At 39.4% G+C, this 14,269-nt stretch overlaps 1 protein-coding gene across 13 annotated transcripts in view; it reads left to right on the forward strand.

The window, feature by feature from the left end:
* Positions 1-14,269, forward strand: part of PRRC2C (proline rich coiled-coil 2C) — a 95,379-nt gene that overhangs the window by 17,172 nt on the left and 63,938 nt on the right. For 9 of the 13 annotated variants that reach the window (XM_059146861.1, XM_059146867.1, XM_059146869.1 and 6 more), the window contains exons 2-5: positions 8,100-8,261; positions 9,297-9,474; positions 11,144-11,253; positions 12,395-12,520. In XM_059146861.1, coding sequence (XP_059002844.1) covers positions 8,150-8,261; positions 9,297-9,474; positions 11,144-11,253; positions 12,395-12,520 — 526 coding nt within the window. In that variant the 5' untranslated portion in view covers positions 8,100-8,149. The remainder of the gene's footprint in view (positions 1-8,099; positions 8,262-9,296; positions 9,475-11,143; positions 11,254-12,394; positions 12,521-14,269) is intronic. The other 4 variants (XM_059146857.1, XM_059146860.1, XM_059146866.1 and 1 more) reach the window with 2 other exon arrangements.

Below are 14,269 nucleotides of genomic sequence, written 5' to 3' on the forward strand. Positions count from 1 at the left end.
TCAGAGAATACTTTCACCAAACACAGTCTGAGAAATTCTGATTTAATTGGTCTGGCACAGCAACTATAGTATTTTTTTTTTTTTAAGATTTTATTTGTTTCACAGAGAGAGACAGCAAGAGAAGGAACACAAGCAGGGGGAGTTAGAGAAGGTGAAGCAGGCTTCCCGCTGAGCAGGGAGCCTGATGTGGGGCTCCATCCCAGGACTCTGAGATCATGACCAGAGCCAAGGCAGACGCTTAGCAACTGAGCCCCGCAGCAGCCCCAGGGCTGTAATATATATATATATATTTAATATTTTATTTATTTATTTGACAGAGATCACAAGTAGGCAGAGAGGCAGGCAGAGAGAGAAATGGAAGCAGGCTCCCCGCTGAGCAGAGAGCCCGATGTGGGGCTTGATCCCAGGTAACCCTGGGATCATGACCTGAGCCGAAAGCAGAGGCTTTAACCCACTGAGCCACCCAGGCGCCCCTGTAATATATTTTTTTTAAGATTTTTATTTATTATTTGACAGGTCGCAAGTAGGCAAAGAGAGAGAGAGAGGGGGAGGGAGGAGGAAGCAGGCTCCCCGCTGAGCAGAGAGCCCGATTCGGGGCTTGATCCCAGGTAACCCTGAGATCATGACCTGAGCCAAGGCAGAGGCTTTAACCCACTGAGCCACCCAGGCGCGCCCCCCCCCCCCCCAGGGCTGTAGTATTTTTAAGAACCAGGATAAGTCTACTGCCTGTGTTGAGAACCACTGGTTGAGTTTTCTTCCGTAATGTCCTCTTTTCAGAGAAATCTTCCTGACCTTTACCGCTGTATCCAGTCTCTTTCCCCTCTTTGTTATCTCTTTATTCAGTCGAATTTTTTATTCTTTTATTTTTATTTACTTACAGTTAGAACTTCCATGAAGGCAGCGTCTCCGTCTGTCTTTCCATGATACAGCGTAACGTCTGAGACAGGGTTTGGCAGTTTATTAGTTCTCAGTACATCTGTTGTATCTTGTTGAGTGAGCATTTGTCACTGTAGCAGTAAGGAGGCAGTTTCAGACTTGTTTCTGTGTAACCTGTAGAGGATCGCTTTGTGAAGTCATATTTCAGAGAATTTACTAAATCCTCCAGCAGGCTTTATGAGGATACTGGTTTCATCATTTAAGGTTTTAGTATCCAAGGGCAAACGCATACAAGGTACGTTATCCCTTGGAATCTTAAGGATGCTAGTTAGGATCTTACGCCAGTTTTCAAAAGGAGGAGTTGTTTGCTTATTTGTAAGTACCTCGATGGTGTAAGGAGCATTAATGTCAGTTGTGTTACACTCGGTGCATAGTCACTTAACACACAGTAGTTATGTGCATGTTTTTGTTACTTTCTCCCATTTTTATTTGTTGCATATAGGGCAGATAAGTCAGATGAACCCACACTCATCAACTTTTTGTTTACCTATAGTCTTTGTTACTATTCTTGCATATTTTAGATATATGTGTTAGGCCACTGAGGGTAGATTTTTAAATTCTTTTTACTTAATCATATGCATTTTTTTAATCTTCTGGTCTTGAAACTAATTGTTTTTTCATTTCAAGTCATTACTCTTAAAAACATTTGCAATTTTTTCTTATTTTCTGTTACAAAACAGTGCATTTACTGTTTATATTTAGACATTGCAGTATGTATAACAAAGAAGGTCAGAGTTCCTTATAATCAGGAGTATAGCTACTGCTGTGATAATTTGTGATCTGGTTTTGTAGACTTTCATACTTGGCATGTATATTGTATTTTTTAATACTTAACATATATTATTTGTTTAAAAATCCTGTGTACTTTTTAACTTTGTTTTAAGCATCTTTTTGTACAAATCTCTGCTTGGGTGTTTTTGTTGTTGTTGTTTGTTTTTTTAATTTATTTGACAGAGAGAGATCACAAGTAGTTAGAGAGGCTGGCAGAGGGGGGGTGGAGCAGGCTCCCTGCTGAGCAGAGAGCCTGATACAGGACTTGATCCCAGGACCCTGAGATGATGACCTGAGCCAAAGGCAGAGGCTTAACCCACTGAGCCACCCAGGTGCCCCTGCTTGTTTTTATAAGGATCTCAAACTAAACATGTCTGAGACAGAACTCTTGCCTCCCCTTCTCCCCCATCTTTCCTAAATCTGGTCTTCCCCACTTTAAGCTCAAGACCAAAATTGTCCTTACTTTCCTCTTTCCTGGCAGCCTCTACCTAGTCTCCATTTTTCAGCCACAGCTACATCATCTTGTGCCTGGGCTTTGTCATCTATGATGCTTTTTTTTTTTTTTTTTAAGATTTTATTTATTTATTTGACAGAACACAAGCAGGGGAAGTAGGAGAAGCAGGCTTCACGTGGAGCCAGATGTGGGACTCGATCCCAGGACCCTGAGATCATGACCTGAGCCAAAGGCAGACACTTGATGACTGAGCCACCCAGGCGTCCGTCTGTGATGTTTCCACATTCCACCTTTGGCCCCCTACAATCCATTCTCTACATTGTAGCCAGGTTGTTTTTTAAAAAACCAAAGTCAGGGGCACCTGGGTGGCTCAGTGGGTTAAGGCCTCTGCCTTCGGCTCAGGTCATGATCCCAGGGTCCTGGGATCCAGCCCCGCATCGGGCTCTCTGCTGGGGAGCCTGCTTCCCTTCCTCTCTCTCTGCCTGCCTCTCTGCCTACTTGGGATCTGTCAGATAAATAAATAAAAATCTTAAAAAAAAAAAAAAAAAAAGCCAAAGTCACATCTCTGTTCACAACAAATGCTCTGAATCGCATTGCTTAAAGATAAAATTTAAAATTCTGATAGGCCCGTCATCCAGTCTTTACTTTCCCTTTCAACTCTCTCTTTCTTACTAACTCTGACTTGACCAGCTTTTATGTTTTTGAACACGAGAAGCGTGTCAGGACCTTAGGGCCTTTGCATTTGCTTTTCCTTCAGCCTTGAAGCTGACTTCTTCCCCATTAGATCCAAATCCGAAGCCTTTCTCTCAGAGAGGCCTTTAGTCATCAAATAATCGAAAATAATTACACTTACTTTCTTGTATTGTCCTGTTTAGTTTCATTCATTCCCTATGGAAATAGTCCTGTTTCCCTTGAGTCGCGCATTAGAAAGACCCCTGAGAGCACATTCTAGTGTGCTGTCAAAAGAATTTTTTATTCAACTCAAGGTTGCAAAGATTTTCTCCTTTGTTTTCTCTAGAAGTGTTATAATTTAGGTTCTTACATTTTGCTGTGCTCCTTTTTTAAAAATTAATTAATTTATTTTCAGCATAACAGTATTCATTATTTTTTCACCACACCCGTGCTCCATGCAATCCGTGTGCTCTCTAATACCTACCACCTGGTACCCCGACCTCCCACCCCATGTGCTCCTTTTTAATACAAAATTGAGGGGCCCCTGGGTGGCTCAGTGGGTTAAGCCTCTGCCTTCGGCTCAGGCCATGATCCCAGGGTCCTGGGATTGAGCCCCACATCGGGCTCTCTGCTTGGTAGGGAGCCTGCCTCTCTGCCTACTTGTGATTTCTCTCTGTCAAATAAATAAAGAAAGTCTTTTTTTTTTTAAAGCATATGCATAAATTTTTAAAAAGATTTTATTTAATTTGTTTGACAGACAAAGTGAGAGAGGGAACATAAGCAGGGGAAGTGGGAGAGGGAGAAGCAGGTTTCCGACGATGCAGGGAGCCTGATGTAAGACTCTATCACAGGACCCTGGGTTCATGACACTTAATGACTGAGCCACCCAGGGTTTCCCTGAGAGCATAAATTTACTCTCTATTCTAGGAGCCTGACAAATTGATTCTTTGTCCTTCTTTCTCACTATCCAGTGTATACAGCATTGTTTACCTCATTTGAGAAGAGTATGTACTGAGGGGCATATTTTATTTATTTTTAATCTCTACACCCAGTGTGGGGCTCAAACTCATGACCCCAAGATCAAGAGTTACATGCTCTACCAACTGAGCCAGCCAGAGGCCCTGTGAAAGGCATATTTTAGACAGTAGTTTTTATAGTGGGAAGAGAAACTTTTCACAGAATGTTTAACCTTAAAAAGAAGTACTCAAACATGAATTTTATAATGTATTTGCAGAAACTTATTTTGACCTTATATAGAGTGTATTTTGTGGCTTTTAGGGTCAGTTGCTTATTCTTTTTTTATATTTGGGAATTCCTTATAATTTATAGGAAACTCTATTTCTGGTTTTCTTTTTAGTAGAAAAATTAGGTTTGTGTATTAAAGTTCTATTTTATAATTCTAAGCTTTTTTTTTTTTTTTTGAAGATTTTATTTATTTGACAGAGAGATCATAAGTAGGCAGAGAGGCAGGCAGAGACAGAGGGGGAAGTAGGCTCCCCGCTGAGCAGAGAGCCCATTACAGGGCTCTATCCCAGGACCCTGAGGTCATGACTTGAGCCAAAGGCAGAAGCCCAACCCACTGAGCCACCCAGGCACCCCTATAATTCTAAGCTTTTAATGTTTTGTGATGGCTAGAATTGAATTAGATATTCTGTCACTCTGTGGTTAAATGGTGGAATGTTACATTGTTTTCCTTGTGTAAGCATATGAACAAGCTAACCTATCTTGTAATTTTAATTTTGTTTGCTTATGAAACTGAACATATGGGGCACCTGGGTGGCTCAGGTCACGAAGCCTCTGCCTTCAGCTCAGGTCATGATCCCAGGGTCCTGGGATGGAGCCCAGGATCTGGCTCCCTGTTCAGTGGGGAGTCCACTTCTCTCTCTTCTTAGTGTGTGCTTTCTTGCTCTCTCTCTCTCTCTTTCTTAAATAAAAAAGAAAAAAAGAAACTAAGCATATTTAATATATTTGCTAATTGGTACTATTTCTCTAATGAATTGTCTGTTTATAGCATTAATTTTATTGCTTCAGGTTCTTTTTCTTCAATTTGTTGAGTTCTTATATATTCACATTTTGCGAAATGTTAAGATAACTTTCTCTGTTGTCAGTTTTTTAAATTGTATTTTATTTTATTTATTTGAGGGAGAGACAGAGAGAGAGAGCATGAGAGGGGAGGTCAGAAGGAGAAGCCGACTGTCCGTGGAACTGGGAACCTGATGTGGGACTCGATCCCAGGACTCTGGGATCATGACCCTGACTGAAGGCAGTCGCTTAACCAACTGAGCCACTCAGGCATCCCTCTGTTGACAGTTTTTAAACTGCCGTTTTCTTTTCATGCTGTGCAGGTATTTTGTAGGCTTATTTCTGAAAACCCTTAGTATGAAATAGACTCCTTTGTTCTAGGTAGAGTTGAAACTGTGCAAAACAAAGAAGAAACGTAAATAGACCGGGGGATATATTCTTCAGGACTACAAAGTTTTGGGCTGGATGTACCAATTTGGAATGGTCCATTGGTTGGTAAAGCCACCTTTAGGCATGAAGAGATCCCTGCAGAGAAGAGTTGAGAGTGAGAAAGGAAGCTCGGGAGGCAGGATGGGCCTTCAGTGGAATGGGAGGATAGAGCCATCCGCTTCACTGCTGTCATTTTGAGGACTGCTCCCATAGAATCCCCAGAGGATTTTTTTCAGAATAAGCATTGATCCACAGGCTCCAGCCCAGAACTTCAGATACTGGTATGTTTTGAATCCTGGGTGATTTCAGTGTGCGGCAACGATTAAGGCGTTGCTCAGACTGTATCTCCTTCTCAAAAATCAGTGGGTCCTTAAGTTCTGTATGTCTCAGCATCACCTGGGGACTTGCTGGGCCCCTGCTCAGAGTTCGATTCAGTAGGTCTGGGGTGGGGCCTGAGAATTTGCTTTTCTAGGAGTTTGTAGATGATGATTGAGAAGCACTGTAACAACAGCTACAGAAGGGAAACTGTTGAGAAAAATGGATGTAGGTGCAGGTGGGCTTGTAGGTTTGCCCCTAGGTTTCAGGAGTTTCTTACAGTGTTGCTCTCTCTATGGTGTAAGGGTGTGAGGGTCTCCACTAAGAGAGTGTTGCATGGATAGTTGTGATGTAAAAAGAGGATTGAGGTGCTAAATTGCCATCAGATGAGGGTGAAAGAACAATTGACTTTTTCTTGATGTATCAGTTACTTTTAATAACTGAAGAGAGAGCTCCTTGAATCTCAATTTTGTCACCTAGTATATATGCGATGCTCTTTTTTGTCATTGTAAATGAATGTAAATGAATGTGTAAATAAACCATTTCTACTGGTTTTCCGTGAAAATAATGTCAGTGGGCTAGATTCTGGGAGTACAGCTTTCTTCATACTATCATCATCATTGGCATCCTTTGGATATAATTAATTGTATACATACGTTCTTCTGTGTACGGTAGTAGATAGTGAGCTGTTTATTTATTATGAAGTTCTTTTGGTTGCAGCTGAGTCCTTTTCACAGTTTATCTCAAAGGTTATTTATTGTAAATGTATACTGAAATGAGATAATGTGAAAAATCTTGATAAATTTTATGGAACTATACATGTAGTGTGGCAGTTGACCTGTGTATGAAATCACACCTCTATTGTAATGCTGATTCTGTAGTTTAACGTGTAAAATGGTAGATAAAATGACTTTTTTCTGATGGTGGAGTCTACATAGCCATTCCTTGACTTCAAATAATTTCTGCATGATAAATCTGTCTGTTCTTTCCTGTCTTTAACTCCTGTGCTTCAGTTCTTAATGCTTTAGCTATTCATGTGGGGTGGGTTTTTTTTGTTGTTGTTGTTGTTTTTTGTTTGTTTTTTGGGGTGGGGGGTAGAATTGGCCATCTTCTGCCCTACTTCCACCCTAACCACTCAAAAATAAATAAAACAAAAAATATAAAAAACTAAAAGGTTGATGTGTGTATACTTCATTAAATGTAAGGGAAATAGGGGCACCTGGGTGGCTCAGTGGGTTAAAGCCTCTTGCCTTCGGCTCAGGTCATGATCCCAGGGTCCTGGAATCGAGCCCCGCATCGGCCTCTCTGCTCAGCAGGGAGCCTGCTTCCTCCTCTCTCTCTGCCTGCCTCTCTGCCTACTTGTGATCTCTGTCAAATAAATGAATAAAATCTTAAAAAAAAAAAAGTAAGGGAAATAGTATGAGAGCTAATTTGTGTGTTTTTCCCTCCAACGATGAAATTCTCTTTGTAAATGAATATTTTTTAAAATACTATTTTCTTAAAAGAACTTACCATATACACAGAGAATTGTTTTGATAAGTTGATACTATTTCTTGAACACCTAATCCATAGCCATGAAATAGAATATTGTTTTTAGGTACCTTTGGTTTATGAGGAAGTGTTTTACTCTTTGCAGAACGCAGAGAAAATAGAATGTTTCTTTTTATTCTAAATTGTTAAATTACTACAGATCTGTTAGATACATACTGCCTGAACACAGGAATGATGTTAATTCTTCTATCATGTTTGCATTCCATATGCAGATATTGATTTATGTCTGTCACCTCAAGCCTATTAAATTAAATAATATTTGTTAAATAGACAGTCTCCATAGATGTACTGTATTTGATCTGTTCATTTCAGTATGGGTTAAAATTCTTTTTTTTAAGTAGGCTCCACAGGCAGTGTGGGGCTTTAACACAGTTTTGAGCAGATCGAGAGTAGCATGCTTTACCAACTAGTAGCATGCTTTACCAACTGTCCCAGCCAGGTGCCTCTGGATTAAACTTCTTAATTCTCTATGATACAGTTAAGCAGTTACAAACCATAAATGACTAATGTGTTTACTGAATGCAGGGCAGTTTAGTTTGATTTTGTTGTGTGTTCTTGGAATTTGACAGTATTAAATAGGTACGACATTTTATCGACGCCAGTTACTGAAGATGAATTTCATTCCTCAGTGTTTTGTTCTGTTTTGTTTTGTTTTCAGAAATTTGGGGGACATTTGAATTTACTGAGTTTTTTTTGTTTGTTTGTTTGTTTGTTTGTTTTAAGAATGTATTGATTTGAGAGAGCGAGAGCGCGGATGCACGCAGGGGTAGGGAAGCAGACTCCCTGCTGAGCAGGGAGGGAGCCTGACGTGGAGCTCAGTCCCAGTCAGGACTTAAGCCAAAGGCAGACACTTAACCAACTGAGCCACCCAGGCTTTTTTAAGAAACTGAAAGTTTCTCAAAGTAAGCTGAAATTTTCCTCATTTTTCTTTCTTATGTGTGTCTTAAAGGTTTGAAGGGGTGTGGCAGGAGGTTTTGGACTCGATGAGTTTCCACCGAAATGTCGGAGAAGTCAGGCCAGAGCACAAAAGCAAAGGATGGGAAAAAGTATGCAACACTCAGTTTATTTAATACTTACAAGGGTAAATCTTTAGAAACTCAGAAAACCACAGGTGAGTAAAGTCAAGTGGCATATATTTGTATGATTTTCTTCGTTTTGTTTTGTTTGTGTGGTTGGTACTCTGGAGCTATTGCTGTTAGAAGCTAGGATGAACCCATGTTTATGCACCCCTTTGTACTTTGGGCTTTTTAGGTATGTACTCATCTTTCAGGGGATGAATTAAATATCTTACAGTAGAAAATTTATTATTCCTTTTTTAAAGATTTTATGTGAGAGAGAGCGAGCTAGCCCAGGAGCATGAGTGGGGAGGGGCAGAGGAGAGGGAGAAGCAAGCTCCCTGCTGAGCACAGAGCCTGACGAGGGGCTCCATCTGGGGACTCCGGGATCCTAACCTGAGCCAAGGGCATATGCTTAACTGACTGAGCCACCCAGGGGCCCTGCAAATTTATGTTTTAAAATATGTTTTTTTCCCATTTGTTGTCAGCAGAAAGTCAGTAGAACTGTGTGGCTCTGAATGGGAGACTTGGTCAATGAGATTGGGAGGCGTAGGAATATACAGTAATGGGTATTTACCACCACTTCTAGTTAGAAGAGGGTGAGTCCTGGGATGTTTTGGTTTTTGATACCTTGAGCCCAGTATTTATAGTGAAAGGTGAACCCTGGACCAAGTATGTTATATTAGCAGTGTTCAGAATGTAGAGTTAGGATATTTATTCTCTAATAAAGATTTAGGAGTTAGGATATTTATTCTCTAATATACTAATATACTAATAAACTAAATTTTGAGTTCAAAACAGATTCTTTGAAAAGATTACAAAACCACTTATTGCCTGTGTTTTCCTATTCATAGTATATAGGATTGTTAGAATGTTTAAATCGTTTTTTCAGTAGCTTGATAGTTTAATATGATTTCTGCATTGGATTAATGTTGCAGTTGTGTTGACTTAGTTTTAAAGTTCTTATTTTAAGATAAAAGGAAGTAATAGTTCCAGATTCTATTAACTCCTGTTGTCTTTCTGTATTGTCTTAAGAATAAATTAAGCAATAAAATAGATGTTCTAAGAAAGTTGATGTTATTGATCTTTAGTTGCAGCTCGACATGGATTACAGAGTCTTGGAAAAGTTGGTATTTCACGGCGTATGCCTCCACCTGCTAACCTCCCAAGTCTCAAAGCGGAAAACAAAGGCAATGACCCTAATGTGAACATTGTACCTAAAGATGGCACAGGATGGGCATCCAAACAAGAGCAGCATGAAGAGGAAAAGTGAGTCAAAGTCCACTAAAAAATGAAACTGTTTCTTTGTAGGAAATTTTATTTTTTAAGATTTGATTTTTAAGTAATCTCCACACCTGATGTGGAGCTCAAACCCACAACCCCGAGATCAAGAGTTGCACGTTCCAGTGAGCGAGCCAGCCAGGCCACCCCTGTAGGGAACTTCGGTTTGCATTTGTTCTGTGTATTAGATGTTGAACTATGTATGTTAGCTATCTCAGGCCATGTGAAGTCGTTTACGTAGTCACCTTTGATGAATTGTGTGTGTGTGTGAGTAGGTTTAGTGGCAGTATTTCCATGTGTCATGGTAGAACAGATAATGGAATTGCTAATCACAGCTCTTCTAACGGACTTTGCCAGGCTCCCTGGAACCCCTACCGTATGAGGCATTCACTTTCTAATGTAGTTAAGGGTTGATTCTACTAAATAATTTCCATGATGCTAAGAATTTGTCTGCTGGTTCACTGAAACTATACCTGATGCACATTGCAAGTACTCAGGTTAATTCTATTTAAATGAGTAAAGAGTTAGCAAGCAGGCCGCGAGAGAATTAATAAGGTCCCTCTTAGTCATTCAGCATATATTTAGCATTCTGTATTTCAGGGATTTTGCAAAGCTCTTAGTTTATTGGATGACCAACTGAAGCAGTGGTAATTTAGAAACATAATACAAGTGATTGGGTACTTGATGCTTTTTGCCTCTATCTGTTACCCGATTTCTGTACTCCTATTTGGGGAGCTTTATATAGTAAATTTGACTTCATTTGAATAAAACTTGTCGAAGACATTTTTCTCTGTTTCTTAGTTGTTGTAGAATTATTTTGTAGCAGTGAGCCAGTTACAGGTCTGAGTGTACCAGAAATACTTTGCCTCTCTTAAGTCTCTTAACTACTTACTATCTTTTTTCATTTTCAAGCCTTAACTCAATACAAAGATTGAATAAAACTGGAGATTCTTTTAAAACCCTTTTTACTCGGGCACCTGAGTGGCTCAGTTATTCAAGTGTCCAACTCTTGACTTCAGCTCAACTCATGACCTCAGGGTTGTGAGATCGAGCCCTGCATCGGGTTCTGTGATCGGGCTCTAGCCATGGAGCCTGCTTAAGATTCTCTCTGTCTCTCCACTCCCCTCCCCCTGCAAAAAAAACCCCTTTTACTCACAGGGATGTATTGGGCAAATTGCTATTACCACTTTGCATAACAGTAGTAAGTACAGTGGTGAACCTGTTCACTGCCAGGTGGAGAGTTTGCTTAGCCTTAGCCCTGGCCAATCCACCGGTCCAGACAGTATGTATGCCTATAATGTTATTTCTAATTATATATAAATGCTTACTCTATAAAATAGATTTTAGTGATTATACTCAGTAATGAGTGTTTCTTTTTTTCTTTCTTTACAAAATGACAAGTAAAGCTGTCTTCTCCTGGGGTTATTAAAAGGAAGAAATGAAAAAAAATAAAAATAAAAGGAAGAAATGAAGGGGGATGAAAATAGCTACTCTTTATTTAAAGGAGTGTTGCAGAGGAAAAGCATTTGTGGGAGATGCAGCTATGAGTAAATGCGTAGCCAAAACGGTCTATTCACAAATTTACCTTAACTACAATATTTATTATTTTATTTGAACATACAATATCTGAAATAATGGGTTCATATTTTTTTTCAAGAGCACCAGAAGTTCCACCAGCACAACCAAAACCTGGGGTTGCAGCTCCCCCAGAAGTTGCACCTGCTCCCAAATCTTGGGCCAGTAACAAGCAAGGTGGGCAAGGAGATGGTAAGTGGACGTTAGCTAGGGCAACGACTAGGTGTGATAGTTACTGAACAGCCGTGCAGGAGATAAGGAGTGCATTTTGACAAGGACAGAGAACATTGTCAAGGATACACTCAGGTCCTAAAAAAAGGGTTTTTCTTTGAACTCTTGGGGTAGTTAAGTTTCAGTGCCAAGACCCATGTATGAGCCAATGATAGGGATTTAAAAAGGAGTTTTATGATACCTTCTGTCCCACATTGTTTTTATCTTCATCCTACATGACCAGAAAAAACTTTGTATCTTCTATTCTTTGGGGCATAAAAGTACCCAGACATTGTGTAAATTGCTAGAAACCATATTTATCATCATCTGTGCTCCCTAACCTCTTCTATTTCAGATACGTGCTACTCAGGATTTCCATGGTAGAGAAGAGCTAGACAGTAGCCATAAGGCACGGTAGCTGTAGTCCTACTCCCTCAAGGAATGACGACTCCCCAGCAAAATTTAAGTTTCCCACTTGCAAGACAGGAAAAATCTATAAAACATTGTATTGAAAATCTAGGTCCTGTCTGCACCCTCAAGTTAATAAAATCAGATCTTTTAATTTATGAAAGTATATAAATAAATAGGCAAAGAGGTAGGTGGATGAATGGGTGACTAGTGATGTGCAACCAGTGTTCAGTCATAAATTTAGTGAAGGTGTTTTAGCTTCATTGTGGTACTTGCAGTGTTGATTCCTATGTTTTTTCAGTAGTAATATTTGATTCTTAGAGTTATTAGCAAAAGAATTTGACTTTCTGAAAATGCAGAGTTGTAATAAAATTTCACAGGAGTGAAATTCTCATTTTCCTTAATGAGTCCTGAACAGTGTCTGGCAGATTCCTTTCTTTGATTCTTATCTCCTCATGGCTGTTCATTAACTTCCCAAGGGATTTTAATTCTAAATATATTTTAAAGTTTTATGGATATAAACAGTGGAATAATTATATATATACATGTGTGTGTGTGTATGTATATATATATATATATATATATATATATATATATATAATTATATAAAAAGTGAAATAATATATCGGAGAAACGCAGACACCTCTATCCTGGGAGGGTTTTTTCATTATCTTCAGCATAAAAGTTACATTTAATGTTTTAACAAAATCTGTAGGAATGCAGGTGAATAGTCATTTTCAGCAAGAATTTCCCAGCCTGCAGGCAGCTGGGGATCAGGAAAAAAAAGAAAAAGAAACAAGCGATGACAATTACGGACCTGGACCCAGTTTACGCCCACCAAGTAAGAATACTTTCTGTTTCATAAAAATAGTGAATGAGATTCTGTTTTTATTGTATTTTGTAATATAACCTGCCCAATATTATATGCATGACATACCTAGTTTGAAAAGAAAGAGAGGCTACTGTCATTCCACTGTGGTTTTCACATACACAGCATTGGTGTAACTTAAGAACATATGGGAAATATACATCTTGATCCTCACACCCAACCCACTGAATTAGAAATTTGCATTTTAACAAGATGCCTGGGTGAGTTCTTTGCACATTAATACTGGTCATTTCTATAGTACTAAAATTTTGAACCAATCTCCGTAATATGCAAATATTTATTTGTAAATTGTATCCACTTATTTGCTTCTCTGTTAACATTCAGCCATCTTGTGCTTTCTGAACTCACAACAGAGACCCAAATAAATTTGGATAATGAGGAATACTTGTATTATGGACATAAAACTAAAAATAGAAATATAAAATCCTTGAGATTAAATGTCTTATTTATTAATTATATTAGTTTCCTTTTCGATATGAAAATATCTCAGGATCCTGTATACATGGGAGATTTCTCTTTTCAGTGATGGTTACAAATCTGTATTTTTTTTTTTTAATTTTTTTAAGATTTTATTTGTTCATTTGAACAAGAGAGAGATCACAAGTAGGCAGACAGAGGGAAGCAGGTCCCTGCTCAGCAGAGAGCCAGTTGTGGGGTTCGATCCCAGAACCCTGAGATCGTGACCTGAGCCGAACACAGAGAGTTAACCCACTGAGCCACCCAGGCACCCCACAAATGCATATTTCTGATAACCTAATACATTTCATACTTTTTATGGCTCATTTCTTATCTGGTCTGGGTAAATCATCTTTTCTTATTTTTAGTTTTTATTGTTATGCAGTTGTTGTATTTATATTAGAAATAGATTGTCAGCACTATTTTCTTTTCATTCATTTACATATTTATTTATTTTAATTTTAAGTAATTTCTACACCCAACATGGGCCCTGAACTTAAAACCCTGTGATCAGGAGTTCCTTGCTGTGTACCCACTGAGCCAGCCAGGCATCCCTCTACTGTTTTCTTGGTCAGTTGGTTTTCACCAGTTATCGGTTACTGCCTAACAAATTTGGTAGCTGAACTGACTTAATGATTTCACACAGTGTGCGAGGGTCAGGAATCTGGGAGCTGCTTCCTGGAGTTGTGGCTCGGGAGCTCTCTCAACAGCCTTGCAGTGTGTCATCTGATGCTGATTTGTCGGGGTTGCTGTTGCAGGTTTACTCACGGCAGCTCTTCTGTGTGTGGGCTGCCCGCAGTGTTGCTTCCCCAGATAAAGAGAGACTCAGGATGGAAGCCCAGTCCTTTATAACTTAACCCTTTAAGAGGCATGTGATCACTGCTGCTATATTCTGTAGGTAACACAAACCAGTCCTGGTGCGGGGTGTGAAGACCAGGAGCTGGAAACCCCTTTTGGATCATCTTAGAGGCTGCCCGCTGAAGAGATGCCTTGTAAAATCATTTACCTGTTTCACTGAGTATAGTTTTACCAGATAATATAGTCACTAAATTTGCCCCCTTGGGGCACAGGTAACTAGCCATAGTAGCCTGAAAACAGATGAGGGCATCATTGTCACCACCACAGGACTACTATCCCTCTTCCCTCAGGACACCTCAGGTAGAATAGTGACTTTAATCTCTATACCAAATATTGGTAAAGCTCGGTAGAGAAGTTCTAATAATTTCTTCCCCAACCACAGTATTT

This window comes from Mustela lutreola, chromosome 14, assembly GCF_030435805.1.
Source record: "Mustela lutreola isolate mMusLut2 chromosome 14, mMusLut2.pri, whole genome shotgun sequence".
NCBI classification, from domain to species: domain Eukaryota; kingdom Metazoa; phylum Chordata; class Mammalia; order Carnivora; family Mustelidae; genus Mustela; species Mustela lutreola.